The following is a 20019-nucleotide window of genomic DNA, read 5'->3' as shown; positions in this document are numbered from 1 at the left end:
GACAGACCGAGCCCAGGCCTGGGAGGACGGGAGAGCTGAGGGGGTCACTGTTCTGCAAGGAGGCCACCAGGGGCAGGAGGGGGTCCCAGGACGGGCACCGAGCCGAGGCCTCGTGGAGGCCGGTGAGCAGGAGGCCTAGGAACTGCGGAGGCCCCACCTGGAGGGTGGGGGGCTCAGGGGCATCAGGCCACAGGTCAGTGAGCGGCCAAGCAGGTGGGGGGACTGGGCAGGGAGGCTTCCCTCTGGATGTGTTGGGGTGACAGAGGGCAGGACTTGCCCCAGGGCCCGCTGGCTCCTGCCCGGGGCTGGGCGAGGCCAGAGGGATGCGCTGGTGGCCTGCAATGACCACAGGGCTCTTGAGAAAGAACACAGAGCTTTATTAAATCCATCGAGGAGAAAGGCTCCCGAGACATCCAGGTTGTCAGTGTGAGGTCACTATCAGGCAAGGCACGAATGGCCCCTTCCCCAGCTTCACCACGTTGGTCCGGTGTCCAGCCCCCACGGCAGGGCTCGGCTGGACGCTCTGCAGACACGTGGCGTGCAGGCGTGGCTGGCTCCAGGGCACAGGGTGCACCAAGCTCCAGTCCAGCTCCCAGGGCTGCCTTCCCGGCCCTAGGCGCTGGGCAGAGCGGGCCTTCTGGGCTCTTCCTGTGGGGTCCTGTCCTGGAGGACAGGCCCTGGGCAGCCTGGAGGGCTTACCGGCTGCCCGGCTGTGCAGGGTTGGGAGGACAGGCCTGCCTGGCTGGCGCTGGCTCAGATCTGCGAGGTATTACAGGGGGACCAGAGGAGGGGCCAGGTCACGGTCACGCCGCAGCCTCCAGAACGTCCCCAGACGGGTCCGCAGAGCAGCCGGGGTCATAGGACGTCCGGCGGGGCGGAAACCAAGAAGGAACCAGAAGTTTCTAGAGCTTGTGAGACAAGGAGGGCTGATTCTGTCACAGTGGCCCAGAGAGGGCGGGAAGCGGCTCCACCGCAGCTCAGCGCTCAGCTCTCCCAGCATCTCGCCAGCTCGGGGCTCAGCAGTCCCGGGGCTCTGGGTGCAATTCCTGAGGCTTCTGGAGCGGTGGCCGGGGACACGCACGTCCCTCTGCCCACCCCCACCTTCCCTAGCAGCAGCCAGACGAGGAGAAAAGTTTTCCCAGGGGAGAAAACTGCCCAAAGTGCCTTGGCCGTAGCTCCAGGCTGAGCCAGGGTCGCCCGCCCCGCGGACGACGCCCCAGAGCAACTAGAAGACCCTTTCCCTGAGACCGCGACCGGTGACGGCGACGTCGGCTTCAGACGCCGCGCTGGACCTTCCAGCTGCTGGGAGTCGGGCGGAGCGCTGGTCAGCGGCGCCAGGAGCAGAGGACGCAAGGCACACGGTCCAGGAATGCCCGGCGGCCGCGCGCAAAGGGCCAGCGGACCAGCGACCCGGGACCTCTGCACGCGAGGAGGGCCGCCCGGGCCAGGGGTCGGCTCTGCTGAAGCAGGAGGGGCGCGAGGGAGGCCGGGCTGCGGGGACGGCGGCCTGGGCGCAGCGGCTAGTGGGAGGCGTAGGCGGGGCTCCAGAGTCCCGAGGGAGGGCTGGCCTTGCGACCAGGAGGCAGTGCGTTGGAAGAGGCCGGCGTGGAGGCGGCTAAGTCTAGAGAGGGGAGAGGGAGTGAGCAAGGGACCACGGGGGACGTGGACATTCCTCCAAAACTCTAGTCGAGACCAGCATTTATGAAGAGCCTGCTGCCCGCCTGGGCTGCTTTCCTGATGATGCCCGAGGCCTTCCAAGGGCAGCCCAGGGGAACCCACCGGACCAGGCTGAGCGCACATGGGCAGGGTGGACGCTGAGATTGCTCAGTGCCCAACCTGTGCAGCTGCATGGGACACCCCCTTGTCTCCTGATCCCTACTCGAGGGTTCTCTCCTCTACAAAAGATTGGGCACTGCATTTCCTGAGAGGCTGCTCTGGGAGAGAGATGCCTCTGGAGGTATGTGGGGTCACCAGGGCCTCGGGTCCATTAGAGACCATTGCCATTTATCTCCATCTGGGAAATCCCTCTGCCCAGAATCCCCATCTGATTTAGTCCTTCAGCTCCAGAGGCTGCAAATCTATGCGGGCAAGATCAGGACACCCTGTGACCTATACAGCTGCACAGGTTGGGCACTGAACAATCTCACAGCTCGGTCAGGGAAACGTCTTGGATGGCCCAGATTGGCCTCTGAGCCACTCTGCTCCAACCTGCCACTACCCAGATCTGCCCTGGGGTCTAGCCAGAGGCTGCTGAGATGGGGGTCCAGGGACCCCCTCAGTTCTGCAGGTGGGGCTACTCACAGTGGGGGCTGTGCCTGGGGCTGGCTCGGGGCGTGAGGACGGAGGGTGTGGCGAGCTCCCGGGGCGCGCAGACCGTGTGGTAGGCTGCAAGGGCGGGGCTGGTCAGGGCGGCGGGGCGGGCAAACCCCAGCCCGACCCACCCGGCGGCGCCTCACCTATGATCATGACGGCCGTCCCGGCCAGCAGGGTGAAGAGCGTGAAGAACATGACCTGGTAGGAGTCCAGGAAGTGCTGGAAGAGGCTCGCGCCATCTGCGGCAGCGGGAAGCCATCAGCAGAGCTGCCCGGGGACAGGGCCACCCCGCGGTCCCGCCCAACCCCGAGACCATACTGCTGGCCTGCGGGGCTCTGCCCCAACCTGCCCCGGGCTCCACCCCGCCCTGGCCCCGCCCCATCCTGGGCCCCGCCCCATTCAGGGCTCCGCCCCACCCTGGCTCCGCCCCATTCAGGGCTCCGCCCCGCCCCGGCCCCGCCCCATCCTGGGCCCCGCCCCGTCCCGCCCTGGGCCACGTTCCCTCTGGGAAAGGCTCTGCCGCAGCTCTGAGGCGGGTAGGGCAGGAGTCCGAGCCCGCTGCCCAGGGAGGCACCAGGAGGCCCGGTCACCAGAGCGAGGGCCTCGCAAGGCCCCCGCGGCAGGGGGCCCAGTTCTCGGACCCCGGGCCACGCCGCCCTGGACGGCAGCCGCCACCAGCTCTGCAGAACCACCGTCCTGCGTCTGCTGACCCGCGACCCCTCCAGGTGGGGGAGTTTCCGCAGTGACCCGGCCACGGGCGCTCATGGTGACCGCGGCGCGAGGGAGTGAGGCCTCCGCCAGCAGCGCACGCTCCCCAGCAGCCGCCCTGCGCCACGAGGCCCCGTCCAGGTGCCGTCCTCGCTGCTGCCTTCCAGCGGGGCCGCCCCGTGGGAACCCTAACAGTCCACCGGCTACCCGCGCCCGCTGGAGCTGCGCCGGGGAGCAAGCGGAGGGCGCGGGGTGCGGGAGCGAGTCTGCCTGTCACTATGAACCGAGAAGCGGCACAGGAGGGCGGCCCGGGGCCACCCGGGGGACCCGCATCCCAGGCAGAGGGAACAGGATGCGGGTCGGCAGCTCCGGACACAGGAAGGAGCCAGCGTGGCCCTGGCAGGGAGCGGAGCGGGGAGGGGAGTCACGGGTGGACAGAAGGCAGACCTGGGGGCCCCGTGGCCACTGCGGAACCCGGCTTCACCCTGGAGGGCGGGGCAGCCTTGGCGAGGAGCCAAGCGGAGGAAGGGGGGGGGTTTCAGAGTGGGCGGGGCAGCAGGGGACAAGGGCCCGCCCACCAAAAGCAACGGTTGGCAGGGCGCGCAATGGCGCACACCTGTCATCCCAGGGGCTCGGGAGGCTGAGGCAGGAGGATGGCAAGTTGGAGACCGGCTTCAGCACCTCAGTGAGACCCTGTCTGTAAATAAAATCTAAAAAGGGCTGGGGATGTGGCTCAGTGGTTAAGCATCCCTGGGTTCAATCCCTGGGACCAAAAAGAAAAAAGAGGTGGTGACTGTCACCCTGAGGGAGGGACACGCTGCCGTTGGGACCCTTCGCGTCTGCCTCTGACCACAGGTGTCCACCAACACCCAGGACCATGCCAGCCTGCTCCTGTCCTTCCAACCCAGGTCTGTCCCCACCTATGTCCCATCCTGAGACTCACGAGGACCAGGTCCACGGCGGTCCGTCACAAAGGCCACGGTGACTGGGACGGTGATGGCTTGGTGAGAGGCAGGGCTGGAGAAGGTCAGCGCAGTGGACAGAGGCCCCTGGCTGCCGGCCATAGGGTCCGAGACGCCGACCGTGTACGTGACGAAGCTGGGCAGCCCGAGGGACTTCTCCTTCACGAAGGCCAGCACCGCCGGGGACCCGGATTTCACCTGGAGGGACGTGAGGGCTGGAGGGAGCAGGCTCTGCAGGGTGGACAGGCCACCGGGTGGGGCGCGGGGCTCCCAGCCTCTCCAAAGAAGCCTTTTCTGCTCAACCTGCTGGACGGTCCTCTTGGGGCCTCAACTCTGGGGGGACCCCGGTCCCCGGGGCCGCACATCCTGGGCAGGGGATGGCGCCCAGGCACCTGTCACGGCCAGAACTGTCCACCCGCAGGGTGCGTGTTAAGGACTGGACAAGTTGGTGTCGCTGGATCCTAATGCTGTGCTGTTGCTAAAACCACGAGCCCGACGCAGGTCCCGCCAGATGTCAGGTCTCCAGGAAGCAGCCCTGAGCTGCAGGCACGGCTTGTTCCAGCCCCTGCCTCCGCTCCACCCAGGCCTGGCAAGTCCCCCAGCAACCACCACCAGGCCCCACTCCAGGGGACCAGGCGGCCCCAGCACGGCAGAGAGCAGCCGGCAGCCACGCCCTGTGCCCCTCACACCAGGGTCTGCAAACTTTAGAGCCAGAGATCACTCAGCCACCACTTAGCAGACGGGGCTGAGGCTGGAGGCTGAGGCTAGAGGCCTGTCCCCAGCAGGGAGGGGGCTTTTCCTCCTGCTGCTTGCTGGGGACCTCCTCTGAGGCGACCCCGTGTGTTCTGGGACTCGCGTCCAGTGTGGGAAGATCTGCTTTCAGTTTCACAGAGGGGTGGCCTGGCTCCTGCCCGAGGGAGCGCCGGGCGCCCTCACCTCCAGGCTGTCCAGGATCTCCGCGGCCCCGAAGACCTTGACCTCGGAGCTGGTGAGGTGGTTGCTCAGGAGGATCTCGGCCTGGTCGGCGAACAGCCCGGGGCTGACGGGCACCTCGGCCCCCACCTGCTCCACAGAGAGCTGGCCGCCGGGGAGCGAGGCCGTGACCACCAGGGGCGTCTTCCTGGTGTTCAAGTGCTGCAGCTGCTTGTCCGTCAGCCGGCGCATGGTGACCGAGCAGAGGTACTGGCCTGCGGAGACCAGGGTGTCCCGTCTTGTCCCCTGGCCCTCTGCTGCACAGATGCTCCTCCCTCTCCTCGCTTCCTAACTGGCGAACTCCTACACATCCTCCAGAACCCAAGGAAAGGGACACCTCCTCCAGGGAGGCTTCCTGTCCAGCCCCTGGTCCAGCCTGGATACCCTCTCGGTGAGCAGCAGTTCCCCTCGCCATCCCAGAATCCTGTTCACCAGACGCTTGCGTGATGGCGCTCCTGGGGCAGGCAGCAGCTCAGAACCCGGAGGGCCTGGCCCAGTGTGAGGGTGAATGATGGCAGATAAGGTGACCGGCAGGTGGACACAGGGTGGGCCCCAAGGCAGCCTATGGCCCCGCTGCAGCTGGAGGCTCTGCGAACTGCAGTCCCTGGGGTCTCCTCCAGGCCACCAGAGGACGTGGATGTGAACTAGGGAGCGAGGCCTGGGAAGCTCTGTGGCCTGGGTGGGTGCCTGCTCAGAGCCCTTCTGTGGCCACGCTAGCTCGGTGGCCCTGGCAAGCCGGCCTCTTTGCTGGCTCAGCCAGGACCTGTTCCCACTGAGGGCCGAGCGGAGCGGGCCCTCGCGAACTCACCCAGCATGGCGTCGAAGCCAGGCTCCGCTGTGAACGCGTCCCGGGCTGGGAAGTCGAAGGCCTCCTGCTTGAAGCGCAGATGGCAGCCGATGAGGGATTCGGGGTGCAGCGTCTGGATGGCCTCCCTCTGGGCCACGGAGCACTCGCCTGAAGATGGCACGGGTGAGGGGCTGGGGTCAGGCCAGCCGCCACCACAGCCAGGCCGCTCAGAGCCAGGGAACAAGGAATGGCCCTGGGTGGGCTGGGTGGACAGGACAGAGATGGGACCCCATCCCGCAGCGTGGCAAAGGCACCTGGCTTCCCGTAAAGGCTAAGGATGAACTCTGCAGTGCGTGGGATGGTTCTGGAATTCAGATTTATTCCTGAGCCAGCGTCCGGGGCGCGGCACACAGGCTGAGCCCTCTCGCGCCCGTCCCGGGCTCCCCTCAGCCGGGAAGAACGGGCAGCTGATTCCCAGACACAGGGAGAGCCTCAGGCCCTCATGAACACACCAAGGCCCATTCTGGCAAGAGCAGAGTGTCCCCCGCCTGCGCTGAGTGGGAAGGGGACGTTGCTCTGGTGTCATTCACAAGCCTGATCATCTGTCACCCTGAGAACGGTGGCACGTGATTCTTCCAGTTAAGCCGTTAAAAAAATACCCCCCAAAACCCCAGGACACGCCATGGATGGGACCAGTCATGGGACCAGCGTGTGCCGACACATTCCTGGCACTGTGGTCTGGGACCGTCCTGGGCAGGGGACCAGGCAGCACGTTCTACCTGTGACTCAGGAGCGGTCATTGTAAAAATCAAAACCAGCCACCAGTCCGGCTGCGGCGGTGCTGCCTGGCGCTCGTGGTGCCAAATTGCGGCTCTCCATGCTCCAGGGCCCTGGCGCTGCCCTGGGGCTGAGCGCCGTCTCCAGCTCAGGCAGGCAGAGCGTCCCCCTCTGCGGTTTGGGCTGGTGGAGAATCCCCATGCCCAGACGCCCACGGGTGGGGCAGAGCATCTCTCTGCAGTGGGGCTGAGTTTTGAGTAGGAAAATCGGGGGCCGGGGATGCAGCTGGGGGGCAGAGCACCCGCCTAGCACGCTTGGGGACCTGGGCTCCAGCCCAGTGCACACAGAGGGACGCTAGGAGCCACCTCCCCACTGCCCAGCGCCTGAGGTGCCCCTCGTGACGGACCTCTTAGGTTGGAACTTCCGTCTCCCACAGTGACGGCCACATTGGAGGCTGTGGCCTCCTGGAAGCTGGTCTGGACTGGCTGGACACGGTGGGCCACAATCCTCTGGGGGGCGCTGACCACAATCTGTGGAGAAGCGAGGTAGCTGGTTAAGGATCATCTGCCATGCTGGCCAGGCTGGGCACCTCCCCACTTCCCCCCGCAGCCTGCGGCGTGAGGATCGCCAGGGCCCACGGCCTGCGTGCCCTGCTGGGACTTGGGGCTGGGCCCCAGGCCTGAACTCACGCCCTGACCCGGGCCGGGGTGCAGACTCCCAGCTCCTGGGAGCCTGATCGCCTGAACCGACCTGGCCGCAGAGAGCATCCACTTTAGCTTCCCGCCCTTTTTCCAGAATGGATAAATCCGACCCAGACGCAAACTCGCACAGCCCCCAGGGGAGGCCCCAGGATCCGAGGCCGCCCCTTTGGTCCTCGCAGGCGTCCTGGGACTGGCCACGCCCCCAAACCCCCAGCTCGTGCCTCCATCTGCCGGACGCCCCTCCACCCTCCTTGGCAGGGCCCTGCAGGTCCCCCAGTACCCGCGTCTGCCTCTGCGCGGGGTCTGCCCACCCCTCTGGACAGGCACCCGCGGGTCCCACGGCCCTTGACAGCGGGACGGGTCTCGCTTCTCTCTGGGGCGACCCAAGTCCCGGCTATGGTGGGCCTTGTCAGCCTCGGGGACCAAAGGGGCACCTGCTGCCAAAGCCCTGCCTCACTGCATCAGGTCCCTGCGTCCCAAGGGGCTGGCTGGGCGGGACTGGCACTGCCTTGCCTGGTCCCTGCCGGCCCTGGCTCCGCTCCCCATCTCCCCAGCTCTGCATGGGCCCCAAGTGTTCCCACCCACCCTGGGGGGCACGGGAGACTCCCGGACGACCTGCAGCCTTCCAGACACGCCCGCCGTGCCTGCCAGTCACCTGGAGGGGCGGCGCCCACCTTGGGTCCACTGTGGCCCCCGGCTCACTGTCCACCCCCGACCCTTGCCTGGTGCTCCTTTCTCCTCCTCCAGCTCAGCCACGCCGGACCCGGGGGGGGGGTCACACCAGCCCTGCGCCCCTGCAGACCCTTCTCCACACGCACCTGCCCTCGACCGCTGCACCCACTGCCTGGAACCTGACGCCCTGGCGATCGGACCGCAGAGACGGCCAGGCCCCGGGGGTCTCCACAGCCCACGCCCTGCGCACCTGCCTGTCCAGCCCTGCCCACTCCTGCCTCGTCCAGGAAAGCACACTGCAACAAGGACTGGACACCTCCACAGCAGTGGGCCCGGCGCCCAAGCCCCACAGACATGGCGCTAAACACGCCAATGATCAGGCTGAACCGCTGGACTCACCCTGGCCCCCTGCCCTGGAAACCAGGCAGATCTGGACGGGGGCCGGGCAGGCGCCTAGATAGGCCTCATCGATCAGCCTCCACTGGAGAGAAACACTAGAGGGAAGGCTTTCTTCCGCCTCCAGAAAGGCTCCAAAGGTGACCTGCCGGGTCGCCAGATGGCTGTGCTGCCCGCCCACCGCCTACCAGGCTCCCTGGGGAAACGCCCACCCCGGGGCTGGGCGGCCAGGCCCTGGAATCAACCCCGCAAGGTCGCCTCCCGCCAGCCTTCACGCAGGGAGTGGGCCTGGGAACAAGGGGAAGCTGTCCCCGCTCAGTCAGAGGGCGGCTGGTCCCAGGCCCAGGGGAAGAAGATCCCGGCTTCAACTCGCGGGGATCCCAGGTCACAGGGAAGCGCTGCGCCACTGCACCTGGGGGACTCGCCTCAGGCCCTGCAGGGTTTGGGGCTCCAAGTCCCAGAACCGATGCCCTGGGAGGCCGCGGGAGGAGTTTAAAGACAGGAAGCCCCTGGTCCCCCGCAGAGGTGTCCCCACCCGCGAGAGGGGTGGCCAGGTCTGGTGGGCGGGCACCCCCCGCCCCCCCGCCCCGAGGCCTACCTCCTTGAAGGTCCTCAGGTGCCCAGCGACCTCGTAGTAAACTGTCACGGGCCCCGCGTCCCGGGCCACGGCCACCCCGGTCTTGGGGTCCACGTGGAGGATGCTGCTGGCCGAGGAACTCCAGGTTCCGGAGGCGCCTGGGGGGAGCGGCCCCACCGTCACCCAGCTGCCCATGTTTGAAGACTCCGGTGAAGGCTGGCCGGCCTCGCCAGGGAAGCCATACGCTCTGGTCACCCCCTCACCCTGCCGGAACCACCCGCAGCCCCCGCTGCACCTGTCGGGAGCGGTGGCCCCCGGGGTCCCCTCGGGCCCCTCCCGTCTGCAGAGCCTCCCTGGGCAGCCCCCCCACCATCGATTCCTTCTTAGCAGAGGCTCGGCCGGCCCAGGACGGCCCTGGGTTCAAAGTCAAGCACGTCATGTGACAAAGGCCACAGAGGCCCTGACCACCACGTTCTGGGTCGGGCAGATCATGTTTGGTCTTCCTTCCGAACTAGGGTCTCACTGCCTTTTAAAATGAATTAGTGAGTTTTGATTAAAAAAAAAAAAAAAAAAAACAGCCAACCAATCGGGTCGAAAAATGAAGCCCATCGCCGCGTCTGAGTGAAGACAGGAGTCGGGGAGGCTGGGGGCCGGCGGGGTTTGGAGACCCCGGCCAGGCCCAGCATCCCTTCTCTGCCCCAGTGTCCTCGGGCGATGGGTTCAACACAGTGGCCGCCGGCCACAAGCTCCTCAGGCTGACATGTCCGCTTCCCAGCGGCAGAAGCTAAAGGCCCAGCTGGCAGGGGACAGAGGTGGCGATCCCGCAGCATGGACACAGGACACAGGACATCGAACTGGGTGGCGCTGTGCTGGCTCTGTGGCCAGTTCGAGCCCCACGGCCGGCATCCGAGCTGCCTACCAGGGAGGGGACAGCTGTGTCCATGACAGCCGCTGGATGGGGCCGCCTGTCTGACAGCCACTTTCTGACCGCTGGCAAGTGTGGGTGAGTCCCCAGCTCTCCCGGTTAGGACCTCTCACCTTCGAGGCCGGTGAGGACGGTGGCCAGGCAGAGGACGTCCCCCACCACCGCCGCCCCGGGCAGCTCTGGAGAGATGGCCTGCAGCACGGGCAGTGGCACGTAGTCGGAGAGGCCCAGGTGCTCAGCGTCCCGCACGCTGAGCAGCGTCAGGCCCGCGCTGGCCGTGCGGACCACGCAGGTGTGGTTGGTGGTGCCCTTGGCGATCTGCAGGAAGTCATCTCTAGGCACAGCGGGGAGGTGGCCTCAGGCCAGGGAGGGGAGCCCCAGCTGGGGACGCAGCCTCCCTCCCATCAGCCCCAGGACGGGACCAGGGCCCGTGGCGGGCCAGGGCAGCATCGGCTCCAGAGAGGACTCCGGCCCAGAGAAACCACCTGGGGGCCAGGCTGCCCTCTACCGGTGACCGTCTCTGCCCACTTCCGCCTCCGGGAGTCGGGGCGCGTGCCTGCGGCCTGGGTGCAACATGCATATTCATTCAAAGGCCGGCGTTTGGAAGGCGCCCGCCACGCAGCACCTGCGCCCATTGGAGGCTGGGCTGGGAGGCAAGGGCCTCTGCTGCACCCTGGGCTTCTCCTGGGCCTCCGCAAACGAGCCAGAGTGGCTTCCGAGGTTGGTGAGGGTGGGACGGCCGGGATGAGAACCAGGCTTCACTGGTTCCATCCACCTTGCTACGCGCCCACAGCCCATCCTCGGCAGGGCCCGGGGGAAGCTCAGCTGGAACGGTCACCCACGGGAGGCCACGATCTCTGGCCCCAGCCGTCCTCCTTCCCCGCGGCAGAGGCTGATCTGCCTCCCCTGAGCTGGTCCTGCAGCTCCCCGGGGCGGTGCCCCCTGACTGGGCAGCCCCGTCCGTCCCCAGGGGTGGCCAAGAGGACTGCTCCAGCAGACCAGGCCAGGTGTCCGGCAGGCCAGGACGGGGCCCCAGCCTGCCTCCCCTCTCCCACATCAGGCTGCTGGCGGGGCAGGTCCCACGCGGGGCCGCAGGACCCTGGGAGGCAAACCCCCTCCTGGCCGCGTGGGGCACCACCCAGACGGGCTTCGTGAGGACAGCAGGCGTCCCCTCGCCTACCTGTTAGTGGCGAAGTTGAGGACCAAACTGTGGGCGTGGAAGATGTCCCCGGAGCTGTCGTGGAAGTGGACGGTGAAGGTCGCCGTCATCCCCACAGGCAGGGCCGCCAGGGTCTCCTGGTTCTGGGTGTGCAGGGCGGGGCTCATGGAAATCCTCAGGTAAGCGATGGGAGCCACCTGGGGGGCCAGGCGCCACGTGGTGAGCCCCACGCTGGCCTCCCTCAACCCGCCTGGGGGGACACGCCTGCCCCTGGAGGGTCGCCCTCTCAGGAGCAGCTGGGAGCCAGACTGACCCTGGTTCCCACCTCCCAACCTCGTTCACCAGAAGAGCGTGCGGCCCAGGAGGGCGCCAGGTCCACCACGTGGGAAAATCAGACCGTTACCCTCCCTGCAGAAGCGTCACCTGGGCTGTGACCGTTTGTTTTCTTCTGAGGTCGTGGCTCTTGGGGCACGCGAGGTGGAGACGGTGCCCCTTGGGTTGGGGCGGGGCTGTCCCAGCCTGCGGGGCTCTTGGAGCCGAGTCGCATACACAGCAACTAGAACAATCTCTCCGAGTCCCAAAAAGCCAGCCGCGTCCCCAGAGCCACTGACACCGCTCAGGCGCGGGGTCTGGTATACAGTGAGAGCTCAACACGTGCTCGCTGGAACAGGACGGGCACTCGGCCACTTTTACACACTTGGCCCTGGGGTCGGGGGCTCCCTGCCGGGCACCCCGGGAAACAAGCAGCTGACGATGAGGGAAATGAGCCTGGGACCCGGGAGCCTAGGAGTCCAAGTGACCTCCAGGTCAGACGGCGGGGCTGCGGGGACCGGAGGGAGGTTCTGCTCAGGACGCACCGGGGGCCTGGCCCAGGGGTGCCCAGGAGCCACCCCCTGGGGACAGGCCCCGGTCTCCAGTCGTTAGGGATGTGACGATTTGTGGGTCGGTTTGTTTAGGGGTTGGCTACGTTCCTGTCTTGGCCTCGCGGGGGCTCGGCTCCCGGAGGTGGCAACCTCAGGGATCAGGCACAGCCGGGTGCCAGGTGGGTGGGGCTCAGGCTGCTCACTCAGGCCCTCGCCGGACCTCAGTTTCCCCAGCTATGAAACGGGGTAGGCGGATGATCTCGGAGGCTCCTCAGCTCCGACAGCCCAGGGTCCACCTAGGATTTTGTCCCCGAGTGATTCCCACACAGACCCCACCCGTGACTCGCAGCCAGAGGGGGAACCACTTCTACATCCTGGGAGGAGATGTCCCCTCTGGGCCACCTGCTGCTCTGATCCGAAATGGGCCCGAGCAACCCACCTTCACGGCAAGGACGACGGTCTGGTTGGCCCCGAAAGGCTCCTGGGCGGTCACTTCGACTGTCGAGGTCCCGATCGCAGAGCCAGACGCCAGGAAGCCCTTCTCGTCCACGTGCACAACGGGAACCTTCTCGGGCCCCTCCAGGACGCGGTAGCAAAGCGCGGCGGCACCGTCCCTTTGGGGAACGAGACACGTGTTTCTGCAGCTGGCTGCAGTGGTGGGGGGACAGGTCACGGCGGGGGACCCCAGGGGGGGCCTGGAGACCCGCCTGTGCCGTCACCGCCTGCAGCCTCGTCAGTCCCCCACGGGTTCCGGGGACACCGTGGCTGCAGGAGACCGTGGGGCCTGAGTCGGGTCACTGGCCACACAGGGCAGCTGTTGATGAAAGTCGCTTCTGCAGCAATCGATCTTCCGCTGACCAAGGCCAGGCCGCCTGGCCAGGTGGACAGCGCGCGGGGCTGGGACAGGACGGGCGGGCCTCACCCCTCCTGGCAACGCCCCCGAACCCCAGGCCTCGGTTTCCTCAGCTTTGACAGGGGCGTCCCATGCCCGGCCCTGCTTCCTTAGGGCCGTGAATAGGACCAGGAGGCTGAAGAAAGGGGCCTGCAGCCTCACCGCGCCCAGGTTCCTGCTGCAGTGCTTGGCGCTCTTTTATGTAGCAAATAAAGACACCCCGGGAAGGACGGGCTTCTGGGTCTCAGGGCCGGGTGCCTCCCCTCTCCTCCCCTCTCCTCTCCCGCCCGGCCCCGCGGACCCCTCCAGATGGTGTGCGCCCACGTCCCCATCGACCCGTCTCCAGCTCCCTCCTCGGAACCCGAGGGGCTCCTGGGTCCTTCAAGCCCCCCCCAGGGGTGGAGCATCTGCCTCTGCAGCGCCCCACCCTCCCTCTCCCTGCCAAGGGCTCTTCTTGGGTCCTGGCTGGACGGGTGTCCTCTTTCCTACAGCCCCTTTCCCTTCTGTCACCTGATGTCACTTCAGGTCACTCCCCTCTGAGTTCCTGGGGCCCAGCAGACTGCCTGGCACTTAGTTACTTCCGGCTGAACGCAGGCAGGGCGGAAGCTCATAAAATGTGGAGCCTGTGGCCCGATCCGCCCCCCCCCCCCCCAACAGCGGTTCAAGGCACAAGCGTCCCTGTTGAGTCACAGGCGGGGACCACGCTGGCTCAGGACCGAGCAGCCCTTCTCCAAACTTAACGGGCATCCCCCTCGCCCGGGGACCTTGTGAGGGGCGGTTTTGGCTTCTGTGGGTCTGGGCGGGGCTGGGGTGTGCGCTGACCCCGGGCCCAGGCGAGGCTGCCCATGTCCCTCTGCGGGCTCCGCTTTTGAGTGGCAGGTCTTGGAGACACAGGGGCATTTGAAAAATTCAACACTTCCAGCTCAGTAGTTCCCCCTTTGAAAGGGCGGATTTCTCAGTGAGCAGGAAGATGTTCCTAGGCCCCCGGGAGGAGGGTGGAGGGGAGCGGAGGAAGCCACAGAGAGAGGGACACCCGGAGGCTCTGCCGGAATCTGTCCCTGTCCCCAGGAAGGCTCCCCGCGAGAGCCATCACCCTGACGACTGACAAATGAGCCCCGGGGTGCGTTCAGCTCCTCAGCCTGGCCGCCAACGAGAGCTGAGTCACGTACCTGTTTGTCTGCAGCTTTATGAACGAGTTGGGTGACATTAGTATTTGTTCTGCTTCTATTTCGGGGCTCAGCAGCCCCAGCTTCTCGAAGACCTGGAAGGGAGGGGTGAGCTGGACTTCCCAAGGTGCCAGGGTCGCCACCGCCCAGGTCTCAGAGGGGACGGGACAGGACTTGGACAGGATGCACTTGCTGCCTGGGCCCCGAATGGCCCCTCTGGAGCAGAGGCTGTCAATCAATTCAGACTGCAAAGCTGAGGGAACAGGATCAGACCTGCCTACCTGTCACTCCAGGGCCTCTGAAGCCCGTGGTGGCTCCTGAGGAGGCCACCATCTATGTCCCCTGAAGGCTGCGGGCTCCCCGCTGTCCAGCCTGCTCAGGGGCCCAGGCGTCCCAGCAGCTGATGCTGCGTCATGAGGTCCCCACTCAGGGCTGCGCACCTGAGCAGGCTGCCACGTCACCTGAGCTACTGGAGGGACGCTGGCCGCCTCCTTGCTTCCAGCACCTCTGGCTTCACCCTACACACGGAGGCCCAGATCACCTCCGCTGTGGGGTGGGTCTGAAATGAGGCCCCGCTCGAGGAACCGTGGGGGTCCTCTGATCGGAGGCGACTGGAAGGGGAAGGACAGCGCCTCCGGGAGCGGGGCCCAGGATGCACGTAACCACCCCTGCTGGCCGGGCAGGGGGCACTGAGGAGGAAGCAGGCTGGCCGACCGGGCTCTGTAAACACGTTCACAGATAGGCTTCCTCCTCCATTTCTTAAGACCTGCCTTCTCAATGGAGGCAAACATGCAGGAGAGGCTCACTTTGACGTTGATCGTAAGAAATCGACCACGCCAGAACCGTGCGAAACGGACACTGGCACTCCACCTCATGGTCTGGTGGACAGCAGGGAGCGGTGGGGCCTGCGGCAAACTGGACAGCAGGGCTGGACCAAGGGAAGCCTGCAGCTCAGCTCCTGCCGGCCCTGCCACGTGGCAGCATGGCTTGGGACGAGCTGCCTGCTGGGTCTTTGTACAATAGACTCTTCCGAGTTTTAAAAATATTGGCAACCAATAAAAATGGTCCCAAAGGCTTGGGGGAGCCCTACAGACGCATCTGCGGGCTGGATCCAGCTGGCCCGACTCCATCACTATCAGGAAGGGAAACGGAGGCACGGGACGCCCCAGGGGCCCCGAGAGGTGGCCGAAGGTGGAAGCTGGAAATCCTGTCTCCTTCAGAATGGGTGCCAGAGCTTATTTTGCTTTATTCTGAAGCAGGAATAACGTGATTCTCTTCACGAGCTTGTGTGTCTGTGTGTCTGTCTGTCTAGGTGCGTGTGCAGGGGTCACACGGGCACAGCCGGCAAGGGTGTCGGCAAATGCTTTTCTTTTGAGAATCTACTTCTTCGTCCCTGAGTGGCAATTACTTATGTCAAGAATTGTTTTATTCCCAGCTGGTTACGGGGTTCAGTGACAGGGAGCCTGCCTAGCCTGCGGAAACCCTGGGATCTGTCCCCAGTGCTGCCAAAAGGAGGAGGGAGGGAGGAGGGAGGGCAGGAGGAGGGAGGGGAGAAGGGAGGGAGGAGGGAGGACAGGAAGGGAGGAGGAAAGAAGGGAGGGAGGAGGGAGGGCAGGAGGAGGGAGGGGAGAAGGAAGGGAGGAGGGAGGGGGAAGGGAGGAGGGAGTGAGGGAGGAGGAGGGAGGAGGAGGGAGGAGGAGGGAGGAGGAGGGAGGAGGAGGGAGGAGGAGAGAGAAGCCCCTCGACCCAGGAAACGCTCTGCAGGTGTCTGAAGGAGCCCGCCCGTCACCCAGGCGCGCCCAGGCCCAGGCCCAGGCCCACTGCTGCCTCTGGAACTCACCAGGGTGCGCCCAACGGCCAGGCTCGGCTGTTCTATCTGCCGGCCAACGCCTGCCACCTGCGGGGCAGGTGACGCCACCTCTGGGCTCCCCACAGCAGGACACGCACACTCCGACCCCCTCTGCCTCCCACGCTCAGCCCGCTCAGCCTGCTGGGATGAACTCCTCCTCCTTCTGGGCCCAGGGAGGGGACAGCGCAGGGAGGGTCCCCGCACACCAGTGGACCCCCTGGAGGCCTGAGGCCCGGCAGGAGAGGGGTTGCTGGGGCGCTGCCGTCCGTACCTGGATCTGGATCTCGTCGGAGAGCTCCCTGCCGTGGCCATACAGCTGCCCCGCTGCGGGGTCCAGGGCCTTGACCACCACCCTCAGCCCGGTGCGGCCCCTGGCCCGGCCGTGCACACTCATGGCGAAGCTGTACTGCGCAGAGAGGCGGATGGACGCCTGCAGACGGAAAGCAGGCTTGGGGGTGGCCCAGCCTCCCCGGCCCGTGCCTGGGGGCTGCCTGCCTTTTCTGCAAGGCCACTGCCCTCTGGCCGGGGTCAGGGCTATGAACCCAGGGCCGTGCAGACGGCAGTCACCCCAGCGGGGCAGGAGCCTCAAGTGGGCGCGGACGTGCTAGGAGCCCCTGCAGGTTTTACGGGCTCCCCCGCAGAGCCCCCTGCCGCTGTGGGACACCTGTCAGTAAGTCACAGGGCCCTTTCCCGCCCGGGGAAGGCCCGACCTGCACAGGGCGCAGGAGACACCTGCCCCACCCTGCGCCCGGCCCTCTCCTCGGGCTCCAGCCCCTCTGTCCACGGAGAGGGCAGGAAGGGACCTCTCCGCCCAAACGGTTTCTGGAGCTCTGTGCCCAGGCCTGCTGGGCCCTGGAGCCCGGAGCCCTGGGCGGTGCTCAGTTCCGTTCCCTGGCTAGCGGAGCCATGCTGGGGCCCAGGAGGGGCGGGGTCGCTGTGCAGGGCCAGGTGGAGCGAGGCCTGGCCCCTGGGGCCACACAGGGGGCGCCTGAGCTGCCCATCACCACCCCGGTGGGCGGGGCAGAAGCCAGCCGCCAAGCCCGTGACTTCCCTGCGGGGCTGTCTGTTAGTGGAATCGCCTACAGCGAGGCCTGGTCCAGCTGGTTCCCAGGGTCCCTGTGTCAGGAACCTGGTCCCTGTGGTGGCTGAGGTGGGGGACCTGTGGGTGGGCCTGGTGCAAGGTCACTAGGGCACTGGGTGGCTGCTCTCGGAGGGACCCCGCTGGGGCCTGCGAGAGGGCCATTCAGAGCAGGGCGTCCCCTCCCGCTCCTGCTTCCTGTCTCTCTGTGGAACCTCCCCCGCGCGTGTTCCCACCCTGATCCGCCACCACGGGTATGCAGCCAGAAGCGCCGCCCGGGGCCCCGCCCAGGACCCCTGAACCGTGGCTGAATAACCTCTTGTCTTCCTAAGACACCCAGCCTCGGGCATCTGTCACAGAGACGGAAAACGGACGGACGTCCTGCTAAGCCTGCCTGTGGGGGTCAGCGTGGGGCAGGAGGGAGTCCCGATGAGCCCGGGGACAGGGCAGAAAGGGGCAAGGGCCACTCTGGCAGGAGGCAGCGGACCCCTGTGAGGTGAGGAGGGGGCGCTCCCCACCCTCCGGGATGCTGGTCTGGGGCAGAGGGTGAGGGGCAGTTACCTCGTGGTGCCGCCCTCGGAGATCCAGGATGTCCCTCTTGGTGACAGACCAGTGGAAGCTCAGGCCTGGCACGGCATTTCCAAAAGAGAACGGGCTCTGGCTGTTGGTGATCCCCGTGACATAGACAGGCATCTGGGGGACGGGGAGAAGCCAGGCCTGTGACCTCCTGTGACCTCCTCCGGGAAGTTTTCTGGCCACTTTCCTGTAGTGAGGACTGTGTCCACATGTCCCCAGTGCAGACCTGGGCTGGACGCAGGTTCAGGGAGCTTTGACCGAACACGACCACAGGTGGACCAGCCCCGCGCCTCCCTGCTGTGGGCAGTGCACGGCGGAGGCCCATTCCTGCAGCGGTGCCTGGGCTGCAGGAGCCCCGGCCGCTCAGCTCACGGGGCCGCAGTCCTTGGGTGTCTGTGCCACGCCCTCCCAAGCCAGCAAGGGGACTCTGCGGGTGGGGCGTGGGCGTGGGCGTGGGGGCATCCACAGCTTCTTCAGGCCGAGCTTCCTGAGTGCCTGCCAGGGCGTGTGGGTGGCAAAAGGCAAGAAGGACCCCAAGCCAGGCTGCCCAGTCGAGTCCCAGGGGTCCTGTCCCTTAGAGTCAGCCCTCTCCAGCTTCAGACTCTCCGCGGCAGGTTGAAAATATGGGGACGGGAAAAACTGCACCGTAATGAACACGGACAGACCTTTTCCTTTTCCTTGTCTTACACCCAGGACAACAAGCTAATGCCTGATTACACAGCACGGACCGCACTAGGGGATGTGGGCAGGATGCAAAGCCTACGGGAGGATCTGCAGACCCCGTGCAGACGTGACGCCACTCCACGGGGAACGTGAGCATTCTTAGATTTTGATAGCTGCTGGGGCTCCGGGAACCAGGCCCTCACAGCTGCCAAGGGACAGCAGTCCTGGCTGCGTACAAAACCCTGGGCTCTCTGCATCCGTCTGCTCCTGTCAACCTTGCAGGTGCACACGGAAGAGGAAGTGCTGCGGACACCTGAGCTCCTGCATGCCAGGTGCCACTCAAGGTGTGGGGTGGGGCAGCCTCACTGCCAGGAAGCATGTTAAGGGTGGAACCCCAGGGGTGAACTCCATGCATGACCATCAGGAAGGATATGAGTGTGGAACCCCAGGGGAACCCCAGGGGTGAACTCCATGCATGACCATCAGGAAGGATATGAGTGTGGAACCCCAGGGGAACCCCAGGGGTGAACTCCATGCATGACTGTCAGGAAGGATATGAGTGTGGAACCCCAGGGGAACCCCAGGGGTGAACTCCATGCATGACCATCAGGAAGGATATGAGTGTGGAACCCCAGGGGAACCCCAGGGGTGAACTCCATGCATGACCGTCAGGAAGGATATGAGTGTGGAACCCCAGGGGAACCCCAGGGGTGAACTCCATGCATGACCGTCAGGAAGGATATGAGTGTGGAACCCCAGGGGAACCCCAGGGGTGAACTCCATGCATGACCGTCAGGAAGGATATGAGTGTGGAACCCTAGAGGAACCCCAGGGGTGAACTCATCCCACAGTTCCCGTCTCACCTGGGTGCCCGTCCTCATCCGTGTGATGGGCGCGCGGATCCTCACTGCCCGGAGCTGCAGCACCTCCACCTCCACGAGATCCTAGGCAGAGGGACCTGGGGCTCAGGCTGGCTGGGGTGTTGCAGGAAGGACCCCTCCAAGAGAAGAGGGCTTCCGCTCCAGCTGAACGGCCACCAGGCACCCAAAGGACGCCCAACACTGCACCCGACAGCCCGAAGAGGCTGGTGGTGTGGGCAGCTCATCCCATGTGAATCAGTCACTGTACCCCAGAGTCCTAGCCCTGTCCTCTGAGCCTCGAGGCCTGACTGACCCAGCAGCTCCAGGTCAGCACTGCAGACATGCTGGGGTTTGCCCTCCTCCAGTCTGGGTAAATTCGGTCTCCAGATCCTCCCAACCCCAAATCCAGCTTATCTTTTTCCCTGATTCAGGAGTTAGGGATGCATATAGGAGCTGCGTAGGGTGTGATGAGAACAGACCTCGTACCCTCCTTATCCTGAAATCTATACTACTATTAATCTGACCAAATGCCCATTTCAATGGTTTCTTCACACCTGCTGACTTGTGCTGAACTCAGGCTACTAAAACCCTTTGGCCCTGCTGACATGTGTTCATGGGGAGCCTATCACCTCCGCCGTGTGACCTGTGAATGCCTGACATGCAGCTGTTTCTCAGTGGGCATGTGTTCTCTTCCTATCTGTCCTCCCTCTCGCTGTGCAGTCTCCTGATAATCCTCTGCCACCCATCAGGTTGGGGTGCTGATTCTGCCACCCGGACTGGATGGCTAGACCTGGAACCATTTGGCCAGAATCACAGGCTCATGGATGTGGGCCCAGGGAGCGAAGGGCTCTGGCAAGCCCACACCACAGAAAGGAAGGTGGGCAGGGAGGGAAGGCAGGGCTGTGCGCCCTCTGCCTGGGCCCTGGAGGGGAGGAGGGGCCGGTCCCTGGGTCCCTGAGGCCTCAGTCCTTCCTCCTGGAGCCCCGCAGCCTGTCCTCAGGACGCCTCGGAGAACCACCAGGGCACGTTTTCCTGTGCTCAAGGCTGCCTGGCCCTCACATGGGAGAGACTGACGCACAGAACCGGGGCTTGCACCCTGCTGTTCAGCAGGACCCTGCGGCTA

At 65.7% G+C, this 20019-nt stretch overlaps 1 protein-coding gene across 1 annotated transcript in view; it reads right to left on the bottom strand.

The window, feature by feature from the left end:
* Positions 1 to 1391: 1391 nt before the first annotated feature.
* NUP210 (nucleoporin 210) overlaps positions 1392 to 20019 on the bottom strand; it is a 94569-nt gene continuing 75941 nt past the window's right edge. The window contains exons 26-40 of the mRNA XM_079122224.1: positions 18900 to 18980; positions 17359 to 17490; positions 15991 to 16149; positions 13874 to 13965; positions 12252 to 12426; positions 10971 to 11146; positions 9904 to 10124; positions 8887 to 9023; positions 6926 to 7049; positions 5764 to 5910; positions 4920 to 5170; positions 3965 to 4181; positions 2457 to 2552; positions 2302 to 2385; positions 1392 to 1621 (exon numbers count right to left, since the gene is read on the bottom strand). Of these exons, the coding sequence (XP_078978350.1) occupies positions 1521 to 1621; positions 2302 to 2385; positions 2457 to 2552; positions 3965 to 4181; positions 4920 to 5170; positions 5764 to 5910; positions 6926 to 7049; positions 8887 to 9023; positions 9904 to 10124; positions 10971 to 11146; positions 12252 to 12426; positions 13874 to 13965; positions 15991 to 16149; positions 17359 to 17490; positions 18900 to 18980 (2193 nt within the window). The 3' untranslated portion in view covers positions 1392 to 1520. The remainder of the gene's footprint in view (positions 1622 to 2301; positions 2386 to 2456; positions 2553 to 3964; positions 4182 to 4919; positions 5171 to 5763; positions 5911 to 6925; positions 7050 to 8886; positions 9024 to 9903; positions 10125 to 10970; positions 11147 to 12251; positions 12427 to 13873; positions 13966 to 15990; positions 16150 to 17358; positions 17491 to 18899; positions 18981 to 20019) is intronic.

Source organism: Sciurus vulgaris, assembly GCF_902686455.1.
Source record: "Sciurus vulgaris genome assembly, chromosome: 19".
Taxonomy (NCBI): domain Eukaryota; kingdom Metazoa; phylum Chordata; class Mammalia; order Rodentia; family Sciuridae; genus Sciurus; species Sciurus vulgaris.
Note: the sequence above shows the minus strand (reverse complement) of the source record. Positions and strands in the feature narration are given on the sequence as shown.